This window comes from Pseudopipra pipra, chromosome 14 (assembly GCF_036250125.1).
Source record: "Pseudopipra pipra isolate bDixPip1 chromosome 14, bDixPip1.hap1, whole genome shotgun sequence".
In the NCBI taxonomy this organism is placed as follows: domain Eukaryota; kingdom Metazoa; phylum Chordata; class Aves; order Passeriformes; family Pipridae; genus Pseudopipra; species Pseudopipra pipra.
The window spans coordinates 7,207,256-7,222,844 of NC_087562.1; the positions used below are offsets into that span (position 1 = coordinate 7,207,256).

At 58.5% G+C, this 15,589-nt stretch overlaps 1 protein-coding gene across 4 annotated transcripts in view; it reads right to left on the reverse strand.

Annotated features, from left to right (window-relative positions):
• Positions 1-13,086, reverse strand: part of GSE1 (Gse1 coiled-coil protein) — a 102,368-nt gene extending 89,282 nt beyond the window's left edge. For 2 of the 4 annotated variants that reach the window (XM_064670994.1, XM_064670995.1), the window contains exon 1: positions 11,161-12,558. In XM_064670994.1, the coding sequence (XP_064527064.1) occupies positions 11,161-12,141 (981 nt within the window). In that variant the 5' untranslated portion in view covers positions 12,142-12,558. Of the gene's footprint in view, positions 1-11,160 lie in introns of all 4 variants that reach the window. The other 2 variants (XM_064670993.1, XM_064670996.1) reach the window with 2 other exon arrangements.
• Between the last annotated feature and the right edge of the window lie 2,503 nt (positions 13,087-15,589).

The following is a 15,589-nucleotide window of genomic DNA, read 5'->3' on the forward strand; positions in this document are numbered from 1 at the left end:
AAGGGGAGGAAAAGTGGAGGGCAAGGCTGCGCCCGCCGGGGAGAGACAAAGCAAGATGCAAGAGCCAAGAGATGAAGGCGAGGATGCGATAAGAGGGGGAGCGGGGTGTGTGCGCTGGAGCGAGGGAAGGGGAGGAGGAGGAGGAGAGGTGGGTGATGACCAAAGTCATTGAACATTTTTTGGCACGCCTACCCCCGAGTATCCTGGCCGTTGGCCCAGCTCGGAGCTGAACTTAAACAAACTCCTGTTGCAGCCATCTGCTTGATTTTAAAATAAATCAAACAATCTGTTGAGCCGTGGGTGATCAAATTTCCATCTGTGCGGACGCCTGCTCGCCTCCTCGGAGCCTCCGCTTGCCTCTACCAGCCAAACACTCCTGGCAGCATGTGGCCTCCCTAATTCCTCCAGGAAAGGGAGAAACCGGACCTCCCCCCTGCACCCCGGCCCCCTCCCAGCCCTTCCCCGCCACCCTCCTAACTCAAACCAAGTGCTATTTTTACAGCCGCCCACCAAACAGAGACGTATCCCGGGTTTAAACAGGAGGAAAACAGGGCTGGAGGGAAGATCCCAAGAGGTACTGAGCTGCTCCACTGCTGCCCACGCTGGGGGGATTCCTCATCCTGTCTCCATCCATCCCACGAGTCTGAGGGAATGGGAAGGGAAAGGGCAGCAGCTGCTGGCCCAGCACTGATGACCGTGGAGGAGAGACCACAGACTGGACAGAAATAGCAGCTGTGAAGCCAGTGCTGCGTGGCTGTCCCCAGGACAGGGACATCAGACATGTGTCACCTCCAGGTGGCTGGGGATGCCCAGCTCACAGCCACCCTGCCCAGCCACCTCCCCCAAGCAGCCTGCTGGCCCTCGAGCCCACCCAAAATCCTGAGAGTAGCAGGGAACCCAAGGGGAGGCAGAGCTACTTGTATATTGTCCCAAGGTCCCCAAAGTGCCAAAAGAGGAGTGGCATCTCCCTTCTTCACTGTCTCTTTGCATCCTGCAAGAGCCCTGATCACCCTGGGCTGACACCTTGACACCAGTTCCGCACATGAGGACCTGTGGGGAGAGTACCACCCATGACATCCATGGCCCCAAACACCCTCTGATGGGTCAGCCCCTTCTCCAAGCCAGGGACAAACCTCTGCTGGCATCACCCAGACTTTGCCCTCCTTCCCCCAGAACCCTTCCTTCCGCTCCAAGCAGAGGACACCGGGCACAGGGCCAGCACAGCCAGAACTAGGGCAGCAAGGGGTGGGGAAACACAGCAAAAAGACTAAAAGACAGCAAAGAGGGAGGAAGAGGGAGGAAATCGTCATGAATAAAGGAGAAGGAGCGGGGATAGGTAAAGGATGAAGCAGGGTTCAGGCTTGCTGGACCCCAGCAGCCCCAGTGGGGAAGACCAGGGTGAGAGCACGGGCTGTTCATGCACAGAGGGGAGGGAGCACATGACACAGCAGGATTTACTCCTGCTCAAGGGCTACAAATATTGGGGTGACACTTTGCCGAGAATCCCCATGGCATGGTGGAAGCAGCAGCAAGGAAGAGGAGGTGCCCAGGGCGCCCAGCACCCACCACAGCCCTGCCAGGAGCCTGAGCCAGGGGCTGTGGAACAAACCTCACCCACACAGGATGCTGCCAAACCAAGAGCCGTCCCGGCCAGCCCGGGGCCAGGCTGGCCAAGCCACTCACTGCTGGAAATAACGGGGAGCCAGGGCGGGTTTGGGAGCAGGGTGGCCCCCACCCTTCTGCCGCCTCGAATGCTTCCCAGTGCCAGCTTTTGGGAGGGAGTGCAGGCAGTGGAGGGGTTGTACAGTCCCAAGCACACCACACACAGCACCCAGGCTCCAGGATGCAGGATCGTCATGATCAGCAAGGGAAAAAAACCTGGAATAAATGATATAGCAACATGTGTGATCCCAGCAAATCCCTGTGCCACCAGGCACCCACCGTGGGAACAGCCCTAGTGGAAAAACTGCTCCTGGGGATCCACGTCCTCGAGCAGCTGCTCAGGGGGTGGCTGAGATGGGGGGGTGCCCCCCAAAAGCTGCTCATGGAGTAAAATCCAAGCACAGCCCTGACAGGATGCACAGCAGGGAGCAGGTTACACAGCACAAGCAACAGCAGGAAGGGATAAAAAAAACCACCAAACCCCTTTTTGGAAGAGGAAAGGGCTGACAGGACCTGGCTGAGAAGCAGGAGAAAGCCCAGATTTCCCAGTTACTGTGCAGATGTTCTGGACTGAAAACAGAAGACGGCAGGAGCGAATTCATCTCCCCCTCCAGAGACGCCTCCGCCAGGGCATCTGGACTCTGTCTGCAGGCAGGAGAGCCGGCTTCCCCCTGCTTCCCAGGGAGCCCCTGCGCCGGGAATGGCCGGGACATGCCGAGCCCCCCGGGGTGCCCACCCGCACCCAAGAGCTGAGACTTCAGCAACAACCTGGCCCTGTCCCCACACCGGGTTGACCTTGGCACCGGTGCCTCCCGGGAAAACTGAAGGGCCTTGTCTTCGCCATGTTTTCACTTTGGGATAACTCAGGCTGCCTGCCCCGAGGAGCCGGGGGGAGCGACGGGGAGAAGAAAACGCAGCTGTTTTAGCAGTGAGGACAAGGAGGGAGGGTGGGAGACATACATATAGATATATACACTTATTCCTGGCCAGGGTAATAACTGGAGTCACCAGCACTTGATCATCACTCGATGAAAAGCTTCAGAGCCAACTGAAGTCAGCCCGTTCCCAGAAACATGCTGCAAGCAGATGGAAGGTGAAGGTGGCAACTTGCTGTTTGCCCCACACCCCACACACAGGTGCTCAGCTGTCTGTGTGTCCATCCCTTCCTCCCGGGTTGGTCTGTCCCACCATGCCTGCAAACCACCGAGTGAGAGCCTGAGGCCTTGGCTCTCACCAAAATGTTCCCAGCTACAAGGAACCTGCCAGCAACCGCAGTGTCCAGCTCCCCAGGGACAGAGGTGGCTGCTGGTGGCCCCTCAGAGGTGCCAGATGATGCACTCCCTGTTTCCAAGGGGGCAAAGCTGGGGGGAACATTAAAACCATTTTGGAGGGTCAACTGGGAGAACTCCCCCTGCACAGGGTTGTGGCACAGCCTGGGCTGTGCCCAGGGCTATCCCCCCATGACAGTAAAGCCCAGTCCAAAAAGCAGCAGGTGCTGAGGACACAGCAGGTGACAGCATGACAGGACACAGCCTTGAGGGGGTCCCAGAGGGGCTGGAGGCCCTGGGAGCAGTCCAGGCTCTTGCTCTCCAGCTAAGGCAGACAGCTGCCCATCCCACAGCAGAGGGGGGGATGCTCCTGGCAGCAGGGTGACCCCCATCCCTCTCCTCCTCATTCCAGCTGGGTCTCAGCCTTGTTTCAGCTCTAAACTAGAAGCCAAAAATTCACCAGGAGGAGTTGGGAGAGCAAACCAGTTCCAGAGAGCCCTCCTGCTCTCCCCACATCCCTCACAGGGGGCTGCCAGGACCCTCCCTGTGCATTCCTGGTCAAAGCCAGCCCCAAAACCCAGCTGCTCACCCCTGCCAATGCCTGGCTCTCCCGGGGTACTGAGGCAGGCGATGCCATGGCCAGGTCTGTCGGAAGCCAGCAGGAAGAGGCAGCACCAGGGCAGACAGAGATTTCCTGAGTTTGTGTGCAAGGGCTTGAATAACCCTTGGTAAATCCTGCAGAGGGTCTCTCTGCCACCGGGAATGGCCCATCCAGCACCACTGCTTGTACATAGCCACCAAAACACAGTGCCTTGGAAGTTCTCCTACACCTGCGGCACGACAGCATGGACACCCCAGCCCCATTTTGTACGTGCCAATGGGATGGGATGGGATTCAATGGGATGTGATGGGATGTAAGGCAGCCTCAGACAGCCACAGTGCTTGCCCTGCCCCGGCACAGGTCACGGCACGCTCAGCACCGGCACCTCACCACAGGCCGGCAGGTTGGAGAGGGAAAGCCAGGGCAGCTGCTGCTCCAAGCACGCCAGCTCCATGGGTAAACAGATGACTTCAGTCTCCTGAGAGCTACTAAAGCCCGGCAGCACTTGTACTAATGTGGAAGGGGGGAGGAAAATACAGAAAGTAAAGAGGGAGAAACAGCATCATACTCATGCCAGGCTGCAAAGCATACCCAGGTAACTCCTCCCAGTCCAGCCAAAACTCCCTTCCAGAGCCATCCCCTTCATCCCTGCTCTGCTACTGAAGATCCAGGGGGGAAAACAAGTCACACAGCAGCCAGGCCAGCTGCATAAGGCTGTTTATCCATCCATGGAACAGCTCAGCTCGCATGTGCTGGGGTAAATGGGGAGCGGAGAGAGGCCGGCACAGCCACCTCGGAGCAGCTGCTCACTTGGCAGTGGGAGCAAACCACGACCTGCCCACAGCAGCCCAGGCTGGCACCAGGGCTCCAGCACCCTCCACATGGCTCAGAGAGGGGAACCAGGCTCCGACGGCCGGGAGCAATGCCTTTGGCAAAGGAGCAGCACCGCATCCCCAAAAGCCCGGCTGGCACGCGCTGCTCCACACACCGGCTCTGCAAGGAGCCAAGGCACGCTCGAGGCACTGCTGCCACCCGCCTTGGCCATGGGGGACCCAGGGCTGTCACAGCCCTGGGACGGGGCCCGGGAGGATCACGCCGCTGGAAGGTCTCCCATCTCCAGCTGCTCACAGCGGAAGAGAGCCCGGAGTGGCTGGGAGCCTGCCACCAGGTTCCAGGGGCTCCCTCCCCAGCTCCCATGCATGCTCCTGCCCCACCACCTTCCTGGATTCTCCCCAAGTTCCCATCCTGGCAGTCTCCAAGAAGGGCAGCATCCCCTCAACAGAAGGACATTTCCAAGCCATCTCTTCAAGCCCAGTGTGCCAGCATGTGGCACAGGCCTTTTGCTGCAGGGAGGAAGGGCAACATCTGGCCAGATGCTGCCCAGCAGCACAGTGGGAGCTGTCTGGCCAATGGCCCACGTTGGGAAGCCGGGGATGCTCAAGGAGCACCCTGCTCCAAGCAGCACATGTCAAAGGCGCTGGCAGGGAGCAAACAGAGCACTCCCCACCCCAAAAATCAGCACAGGAACAGACTGAGGGCACAGCAGGCACCCACCACAGCCAGAGAGGTACAAACAGGCTCCTGGCTAACCAGCTGTGCCCTGTGCCCAGGAGGTTCCCAAAACATCACAGGTCCAAAAAATGTGCTCAGGAGATGGAGATGGCTCCCTGGCACCAACTTAGCCCCTGAGGACAATGACAGGGAGTGTCAGCACAGGACCCAGCTGGCATGTTGGGGGGCACAGGAGGGCAAAAAGCCAACTCCTGCCATCACTGATGTAGCTGGAAAACCAGGCACCCACGCTGCTGCACAGGGAAGTCCCTTCTCGCTGGGAAGCAGCCAAAGAGCATCCCAGGCTGCCCTCTGCGACCGTGCTTCCCGGATGGCTGAGAAAGGCCAAGTGTCTGGACAAAACATCTGTCAGGCCGCAACAGCCAGAGCCGTCTGTCTGTCCCTCTACCCCATCTCCCGATTTGGCCACAACTCCAGAGGCTGCTGCAGATGCTTCAGCAGTTGCAAAAGCATTTTCACTGCATGGGACGAGAGTGGAGCCGGTCCCTCTCCCGAGGGGACCATGGGGGATATTTCAAGGGGTGCAGCACAGTTTCAGACCAGTATTTTTGGCAGAAGTGAGGCAGTGCTCGAGCTGCCAGTCCTGTGCTGCTGCTTTTGGGAAAGGCAGAGAGAAGGCAAGGAGCAGGGAGGGGAGGGTGAAAAATAAATATATAGCAGCCAGCTGGTGAGCTGTGGAGTCAGCACAAGGTCTGGAGGACACGGTGCTGGCAGCAGCATGGGAGCCCTGGTATTTTGGACAGCTGGTACAGCAAGGTCAGCCCGGCCAAAGCAAAGACCCCTGTGCTGTTCTTCCTGCTGTGGCTGAAGGACACACACTCCTGGCTGGAAATCCCAGGGGGAGAGCCACCACCCCTTGGGGTGACTCTGAAACAAGCTAAGTGGCGGGTGAGGATGAGGAGGGACAGAGGGGTGCAAGTTCCCAGCCCGGCTGGGTACATACCAAACCAGCCCTGACCTCATCGGCAGGGAAAAGCACGCGGCACATTTTCCCCATGTTGTTTCTTTGTTTGCCATCTGGGAACACAATCCCGCAGGAGGCCATGCCCCGAGACATGAAGTCATATCATGATTATATTGCCACCTCCGTGCCGGGATTGAGATCTCATCCCAAAATGCCAGATTGGGTCGGTGTTGGCCACAGCAGCACTGCAGAGGAAGCTGCTTTGCTGAAAGGCAACGTGGGCCTCACTGAAAACATCTTTACACGGACACATGCTGCAAACAAAAAGGTTTATCCCAATAAAGTTGGCTTAAAACACCTCGGCCTAATTTTACTCTGTATCTAGTGATGGCAAAAATTGGCACAAACACAGGTATAACCACCAAAACCAATCCCAGCTGGAAGCCAAAGGGCAGAGATGAGTGAGACGAACTCTGCTCCTTCTTTACATTTAAGGATGAGCAGAAGCCTGTGCCACCCCTTTGGAGCCCACACACGAAGCCTGGGGTGGGGACACACAGAGGTACCACCAGCTTGGTCAAAAAAGTGCAACCACCCGAAACACTGCCAGTAGCCAGAATGATTTTGGTTTCCTTCAAAATTCATAAAAGATGCAAAGAAAGCAGAGGTGGTGCCTGCCTGGCCATGACCTGGGACCCTTCCTTCACAGGTCTCATTTTTCACACTGAGGTACACCCAAATATCTGGGAATTTGGCCCACTGGAATGCAGGAGGAGGGTAAGGCATTACCCTCCACCTCCTGGGTTTACTTTTCTGGCATCCAGGAGCTTCAGCTGCTGCTCAGCATCAGTAGGACAAGGTTTAGTTGAGAACACAAAAACTCTTTGATGTTTGCCCAAAACCTTTTTCAAAAGCCAAAAGGAAAATGCCCACCAACAGCTGTCAGCTCAAAGTAATGATTTGGAAATGCAGTGTGACCTTTGGAGGTTAGAACCTGCAAGAGGGGTGAAATGCCCAGCTGAGCCAACAGCACCACTGCTGATTAGTAAATACAGTGAACTCGGCCTCAGGATCTGACTGTGCCCTGTCAGGCACAGCACCACACAACCAGACCAAGATGTCCTCTGCAAAGTGGGAACAGGACATGGAAAACACCAGGTGATTCTCAGAAACCAGCCTGGGGACAAGGCTGGGGAGAGGCAGCGAGCTCCAGGTGCTCCCAAGGAGCAGGATGGCAGCACCTGTATGACACCATGGAGCACCAAAGCAAACTTGAATACAGAATCACAGAATCATTTATGTTGGAAAAGCTCTCCATGATCAAGCCCAACCATTCCCCCAGCACTGCCAAGGCCACCACTAAACCATGTTCCCAAGTGCCACATCTACACAGCTTTTAAATCCCTCCAGGGATGGTGACCCCACCACTGCCCTGGGCAGCTGTGCCAGGGCTGGTCAACCCTTTTGGTGAAGGAATTTTCGCTAATACCTAATCTTAATCTGCCCCTGCACAGCTCGAGGCTGTTTCCCCTTGTCAGGTCACTTGTTCCCTGGCAGCAGAGCCCAATCCCCACCTGGCTCCACTCTGCTGTCAGGGAGTTGCAGAGAGCAATAAAGTCCCCCCTGAGCCTCCTTTTCTCCAGGCTGAGCCCCCCCAGCAGCTCCTTACTACACTTGTGCTCCAGACCCTTTCCTAGCTCTGTTGCCCCAGTACTGAGCCCTGGGAACACCACTGGTAACCAGACACCGACTGGATATGTCTCCATTCACCACCACTCTCTGGGCCCAGGCAGATTTTTACCCAGTGAACACAAACCCATCCAAGCCACAAACAGCTAGTTTCTCCAGAAGAATGCTCTGTAAAATGCTGCCAAAGTCTTTGCTAAAGTCCATACAGAAAACATCCCCAGCCTTCCCCTCATCCACTACATGTGTCACCTTGTCATGGGAGACCAGGCTGGTCAAGCAGGATGTGCCATTCATGAACCCATGTTGGCTGGGCCTGATCACTTGGTTGTCCTGAGCAGCTTTGCTCTAATTATGGTGGGATTTGAGAGCTTTCCAGAAAACCTGAAAGTATTTCCAGAAAGTTGTCTTCAGGGGGGAACAAATCACCAAACCAAGGGGACTCACTTTTACAGGTACGTAACTGCAGGGAGAGTGGTGGCAGGTGAAGATGGGAAGAGTCAGAAAGGCAGGGGAAGCTTTTCCTGGGGAACATAGGACACCAAAAATGTCAGACTGGTAGAGGAGAAGCAGCCCTTGAGCTTTGCCCCTCCAGAGAGGGCAGGGAGGCTGGAGGGTGGCTTCAGAGGTGGCTTCAGCAGGCACAGCCAGCCAGATCTACACACTGTCCTCTTGCAAGGGGCATAGCTGGAAAGAAGATGCATTCTCACAGCACACATCTGGACACCTCAGAGGGGACCAAGGGTAACAAACCAAGGGATGCCCATCCCAAGTACCCTTTCCACACTCAGCATTGCCATTTTTTCTTGGGAGGAGAACCCAAACCCACCCTACACATGCCAACAACAGCAGGGTTCTGCAGCAGCCCCTCTGCAGGAAGAGCTCATCTCCAGGAGACCCTCGTGCAGCAGGTAGGACCACAGGCACCATCACACCTTCACACAGCACCATCTGTCCCACTGCTCCCCACCACCAAACCAGAGCAGAGACACTACCCACCCAAAATATCAGTGTCTCCATCCTCCTGATGAGCCTCAGATGTGGAGGTCCATCATCATCACCTCCACACTGTTACAGAGATGACCTAAGCCTCATCCTGTTCTTTCTGCCCTACTAAGAGAGAGGGATGTGTAGATGTCTGGTAGCTTTCGGAGCATTTACCTCAAACTTCAAGCCATCTATGTTGACCAGATGCAGGCAGAACAGCAGCAAACCACAGCTCTGCATGCAGGGCTGTGTGAAAAAGCACATGCAGTCAAAAACTGAAATTTCAGAGCTGCAAAGAGTAATGGGGAGACAGTTTTAACTACTCAGGCTCATTCCCTCCTGCCTGGTCCCAGTGGAATGGGGATCTGGGCGTCACACAAGAGTGAAAGGCTCGTCTGGGGTGACTTTCAGCAGCAAGTGTGGCTGAACAAGGGTACAGCTAAATTAGCCAAGTGTCCTACCCAAGCATTAAGCCATGTTTTAAATAACATTGACATCTGTGAGGTCTCAGCCTGTTGGGAAGCATGTGGAGGCAGGGAGGGAAAAGGTGACAGGGCCTTCTGGCCGGCCAGAGTCCCCACCAGGACACAGCAGAGCCTGGCTGTGTAATCCCCAGGCAGCTCTGCTGTGCCTCCTGCCACTCTGCCCCTTGCAGCAGCCCCTTAATTTGCTCATTAGCAAATTCACAGGAACAAGAGAAAGGAATTGAATAGTGTCCCTTTCCCTGGACACACTCTGTGTCCTCGCGGGAGTTTGGGATTGGGGCCAGCAGGGACAAGGACTAGCATGTCTGAGAAATGCCAGGTTCTGGGCAGGTCACTAAGGAACCCCACGGGAAGCACCTAGAGCACCCACCACCAGTATCCACGCTGGGACAGAACCGCTGTCCATAATGCCCTCATGAGCAGCCTGGGGACATTATGGGGCAGAGACATGGAACACCAACTGGGGACATGTGTATGATGTGGGGACAGCCCCCCTCACCAGCTGCACTCACACGGGCTCTGTTGGGGCAGCACCCCAGCATCACCCCCAGGACAGCACCACAGGATCCTCACCTGACTCCCGACACCCTCCACAGCCATCAGCCACCTCCACTGGCCAAGGCCTCCAGCACCAGACCAGGGGACTGACAGACAGGCACACGGGCACCGTGACTACATGGGCACTGCAACCCACCCAGCAACTGTGAAAATAAACCATCTGCATCCACAAATGTCCAGAAATTATGTAGGGACCATCCGGCTCAGGCCGATGGAGCCTGGGGGAAACCACCCAAAAGCTTCCAGAGGATTCCCATCATCGGTGCCAACCCAACCTCCCGTGCCATCCTGGCACTCTCCAGGTGCGTGCAGCTCCTGCCTGGTGGCTTTCCAAGCAGTGTCCCCCCAAGCTTGGGAGCCAGCACAGCTGAATGGAAAATTATATTTGTAAGCAGCCAAGGGAAAGCGACCCGAGAGAAAAGGAGCGCTGTCTCGGAAGGGCTGGTTTACATTTCTAAAGAAAATGCCAGCGCCTTGGAGAGCTGCAGGGTTCTGGCTACAGATGGAACAGGGAGGCTTTGAAAATGACCTCAGGGATTTAGGATGCTGGCATTTCAGGGAGCCCAGTCTAGGGCCTGATTTGCAGATACAGAACAGTGGCTCTGGAGAGCTCCTGCAAGCTGGAAATTCGGCGGTAAAGGCTGTTATTTCCCCATCCCATGGGAAAGACAAGCTTGGGAGTAATAAACTTTTGCTCTGCCAAGTCCTTTCTAGGTGATGCCCCCAAAGCACCCTGTGTAACCCCGACGCAAGGCACAAAAAAGAGCAACTGTGGAAACTGGCAGCACCAGTTTCCAGTGATGACACCTGTGACACCCTTGAGGGCTGCAGGGATTTTGGGGGGCACAGGGAAACACTGCCAGGGGTTCCCTTGCTGCAGGAGGGCACCCAGCCCTGTGCCCACACATCAGCCCCCCAGCTGTGGGAATGGCTGGGGTTTCTCCAAGGGAAACCCTTTGATTAAGGCACCTTGTAAAACTGGACATGTCTTGGGAAGTTTCCTACGGAGGCCATGAGCTCCTTCAAGCTTCCCAAGGATGGTTCTGCAGAGGGCAGGTCAGGCAGCCCTCCTGCCCCTCTGGCCCCTCTAAGCACCCTTGATGGCAAGCAGGACAGGATTGGGATTTCCTCTTTTCTGGCTCCCACCTCCCTCGTGGCAGGGCTGTGAGTGAGTGGGTGCCAATAACACGCATACACACTTCTTGAACAGGACAGGTCTTGGCTCTTCCCACCTCCTGGAAGGATTTTTACCTGTTCCTTCACAGCTTGACAGCTCCAAAAGTTCATTGCTAAAGGCACCCCATCCATTAGTGTTCACCCTCAGGGACCAGACCCAAAAGAAGAGCATCCATCTATGTCACCGCTCCAACTCCTCCTTGGTTCCAGAGGTGGGAAGTGCTGGGAAAACAGGGATGGGGTCTGGGCCAACTGCCTTACCTTGGGGAGGAGAGCTGGGGGTGCCACTGCCAGCAGGTCTGGCGGGGTCATGCTCCTGCCAGCCAGGACCACGGCACCGCACTCGGCACAAGCGCCGATGGTCAGCTGCTTCCCATCATCCACCAGCAGGCTGTTGGCCACGCGGAGGGTGTAGAGGAAGACGGGAAGTCTGGCCACTTGAACCGCTTTTAATCCAAGGCATCTCTTCTTCTCCTGCCGGCAGAAGAAGCAGACGAAGGTCTCCACTTTGTACTGCCGGGACCAGGCGCTGCTGGGGTGGTGGGAGTTCCTGCCCTCGTGCTGCAGCCACTGTCCCAGCAGGTCGTGGTAGCACAGGACACAAGTGGCCACCAGTCCCGTCGAGTCGGCCGGTCTGGCCCGTGGGGCGGGTGGGTAGACTGTCAAGAAGGGGAAAAAGGGTTCCTTCTCCCCAAATCGTCCCGGAGGGTTGACATTGAGCTGGAACTCTTTGCCAGCTCCCAGCTCAGCCCCACAGATGTAGCAGATGGAGGTGGGACCAGGCTTGATGACAGCGGGGTGGCCGGTCAGGTCACCAGCAGAGAAGACCTGGTGGTACCTCCCCAGGAAGCTCTGCACCGAGGAGATGAGCTCCTCATTGTGACAGGCCCTGTACATGGCCCACAGGTCCTGCAGCACCCCGAAACACTTGCGGCAGCTGCTGACCTCCCAGTGCTTGTTCAGCCCCTTGGCACCGGGCGGGCAGGGCAGGAGGCTGAGGAAGGGGAAATGCATGGTGCTCTTGGCATTGCCATTGGTGATTTTGGCAGCCACCGGCCTCGCCTCCTTGCTGCACTCCTCCCCGCACAGGTAGCAAGCCTCAGGCACCGGTGGGATGCCCGTCCCATCCTCCTTCATCCCTCGCTGGCCCTTGGCAGGCATGGCCCCGGCACTCAGGGGCACCACGTAGAGCCGCTGCAGTACGGGCACGTTGGCCAGCTCGAAGCTTTGCCACTGCTGCATGAGGGAGGCAAAGCAGCAGGGACACACCAGGGTGCTGCCGGTGGGAGAGAGGGGCTGGGCACCCGGTGGGGGGTTGTGCAGCCAGAGGAAGGGGAAGAAGGGTCCCGGCGAGGTCTTCTCCTGCTTCTGCACGTGGACGCGGTGCTGGGCGCTGGGTGCCAAGGGGCTGCCGCAGATGTAGCAGGCGGTGCCCGGTGCCCAAGTGGGCCTCTCGCTGCCTTCCTCCTCCTCCTCCTCCTCGCTGGTGATGTTGATCTCGCTGTCCGAGGAGCAGCACGGGGGCCCCCGCTCGCCCCCCGCCGCCGCCGGGGGGGCCCGCGCCGCGCCGCCCGCCCCCTCGGGCTCCGAGAGGGGCTCGGCGTCGGAGAGCTCGGAGAGCTCGGAGCCGGCTGCCGGCCCTTCCTCCTCCTCCTCCTCTTCCTCCTCCTCCTCCTGGTGGCCGGCGGCGCGGCGCGGCGGCGCGGCGGGGTCCCAGCCCGTGGCCCCCCGCCGCAGCCCGGCTCCCCCCGCCGCCGCCGCCGCCTCGCACTGATGGGGCCGCTTGAGCCAGTACATGCGCTTCTCCACCGGCGTGCGGCTGCGCTCGAAGGAGTCCCACTGCTCGCCCAGGAAGCAGCGGCAGACAGCGCAGACCAGGGCGCAGCCCTCCGCCGAGACGGCGCGGGCGCCGGGCGCCGGCTCCTGGTGCTGCAGGAAGGGGAAGAAGGGCCGGTGGTCGCGGGGGGGTCGCACTTGAAGCTTGAGCTCTTTGCCGCGGCTGATGCCGCCGCCGCAGATGAAGCAGCAGAGCGGGGGCGCCGGGGGTTGCGGAGCCCCGGGGCCGCCCCCACCCGCCGCCGCCGCCGCCTCGCCGGCCGCCAGCGCGGCCATCAGCCGCTGCTTGCGGGAGAGCGGCGCCGCCGCTGCCCCCGGCCCCGCCGCCGCCCCCGGCCCCGCCGCGCTCATCGCCGCCCCCGGCTCATCCCGCGGCTCCGCCGGACACGCAGGCTCGGGGGGCGGGTTTGCGGAGCGCTCCCCCCCCCACCACACACCCTCCGCCCGCCTCCTCCCGCCGGGGGAAGGCAGCGAGAAAGGAAAAAAAAAATAAAAATAAAACAACACACACACAAAAAAAAATTCCCAACAGCAACAAAATATCCCCGCACGGCAACAAAAATAAACCCGGGATAAAAGTTCGGTGCGAAAGTTTGGGTCCCGCCGGCGGCGCGGAGGAAGGGCGGCTGCCGGCCGCCTCCCGGCCCCGGCGCCCCCGGCCCGGCTCCTCCCCGGCCCCCCCCGCCGCGACCTGCCCGCCCGGGGGGGCCCGGGGGGAGGAACGAGCCGCTGCCGCCCCCCCTGCCCGCCCGGGGGAGCTCGGGGGGAGGAACGAGCCGCTGCCGCCCCCCCGCCCGCCAGCCGCCAGCCCGGCGCGGAGCGAGGGGACCCCACGGGGGAGGGACGTGGGGATTTACAAACCCACCCCACCGAGGGGGTTTATAACCGGCCCCACGCGGGGCGGCCCGCACGCATTGTCCCCTCTGCGTCCATCACCGATGTTCCACCCGCGACCCCCTCCCCACGCCATGGCGTTTTGTGCAGCTCCTACTGCCCAAAGCAGCGTGGAAAGGCACTATATCCAGCTTCACGCGGGCAGGACGGATCCCACTGAAAGCACCAGCCCTTTCCTGCCCTTTCCAGCCATTAACTCAGTGTCCCGACCACCCCAGTAATTTATTTCCCATTTTAAAACTCCTGCCACTGTTCCAGTTCAATACCAGATTCTATTTCCCGCTCGGTCCTAAAATGCTGCATCGCTTTGCCACTCACTGGTAAATAGCTGATGTGTTCCCAGCCGGAGCTGGCGGCGTTTCAGCGGTGCATGCAATAATCCCGGTATATCCTTACCTGCCTCGCAGCCTGCGATAAGATTTAATGCTTGTAAAGCACTTTGCTGTCCTTGGACAATAGGCACCGCGGAAGCGCAAACTGTACCCAGGGCCAGCCACAATTAAACCTGACTTATTAACCACCCGAGCAGCTAGTCAGCATGCCCACCAGCTCGGCACAGCTCTCCCGATTAAATAAATATATTAGGAGCTGTAGGGATATTTTTCAAGCAGTCATTTTAGGAGGAAGCCTGCTCCCAGCAGTACTGTTGAGTTTGAGTTCATGGCAAGTCACTGCACAATCCCTGGTGCTGTCCTTGCAAATCCCTGAGCTTGCAGGGTGCAGGACCAAACCCAAAGAGGCAAGGTCAGTGGTTGGATAGGACACAGGGATAGAGGGATAGGAGGGACAGCGGGATGAACGCCTTGAACCAAACGCCAACACACCCAGATGATGTGGAAAAGCCACATTGTCCCCGCTCTTCATCCTCTTGGTGTGGGCACAATCCTCAGGGCACCCCGTCTGCATCCCCCTTGGACTGACCAACTCTCCATGTCACCTCCCACCTGGATTGCGGGTGACGGCATCCGGCGCTCCCCAGCAACTGGCTGTGAGATCAAACAGATTGTGTGACATCAGCTGGAGCGGGGCAGGGGTAGGAGGGCTCTTCAGGGACCCGGATCCAGTTTCCACGCAGATGGCTCCAGCAGTAAAGAAGCAGGGGGTGGGAGGTGACACACAAAGCGGGAACACGATACCTTGGGAGAACTGGCTCTATGGGGCTTTTTCAGGGGTTTCCAGAAGACAGCAAGGCCTCGTTATATTTTGTTTATTTATAGGGCTGATGTGGTGGCTGCTCTATGCACTGAGGGCACTGGGAACGCCACGGCATCAGGATGGACATGACTCAGATGTTCTTTAAAGGTTCACATGGCCTCTCAGTGTCACCCTTTATCCCTGATGGCAAGGGGCCACTGGGCAGAATGGGGTCCCTGACCCCAGGCGGCAGCACCGGATCTGGAAATGCTTCACCCTGGTTGCCCAGCCAGAGCTCCCAGGGGAGCCTCAGCCACCGGCTCAGCTCACCCTTCGAGCACAGCCAACAGATGCTCTCCCTCCTGCTCCGCAGATGGGCGAGAAAACAACGCGCTGCATTCAAGGTCCAGGGCTCAGCAGGGCCAGACCCCCCTCCCCACCCTGCCCCAAAACACCAACCTTCCGTGCCTCTCTCCAGAGGCGCCACAAGCCCTTGGCTCCCCCCGCGCCCCACCGGGACACAGCCTCTGAGCAGCTTCCCGGGCCTTGGCTGCGCCCGGACAGAGCAGCTCATTTATCATCCTGTGCTGCCCCGGCCCTGCGGTTGCTGTTTGCAGCAGAGAAGCTGGGAGGGAGAGAAAATTTCTCAAGTCGGCCCCGGCAAGAACTGAAAACATATGCCCTGGCGGCAAACGCGTCCCCCGGGGCGTGCGGGGATCAAGGCGAGCCTAGCGCAGGATTTTCCACCGCGGCTCCCGCCGGCGCGCAGCCCTCCTGCCAGAGCCGGCATTTTAAAGCGACCCGAGGGCTGGGGTTGGTGACAGCC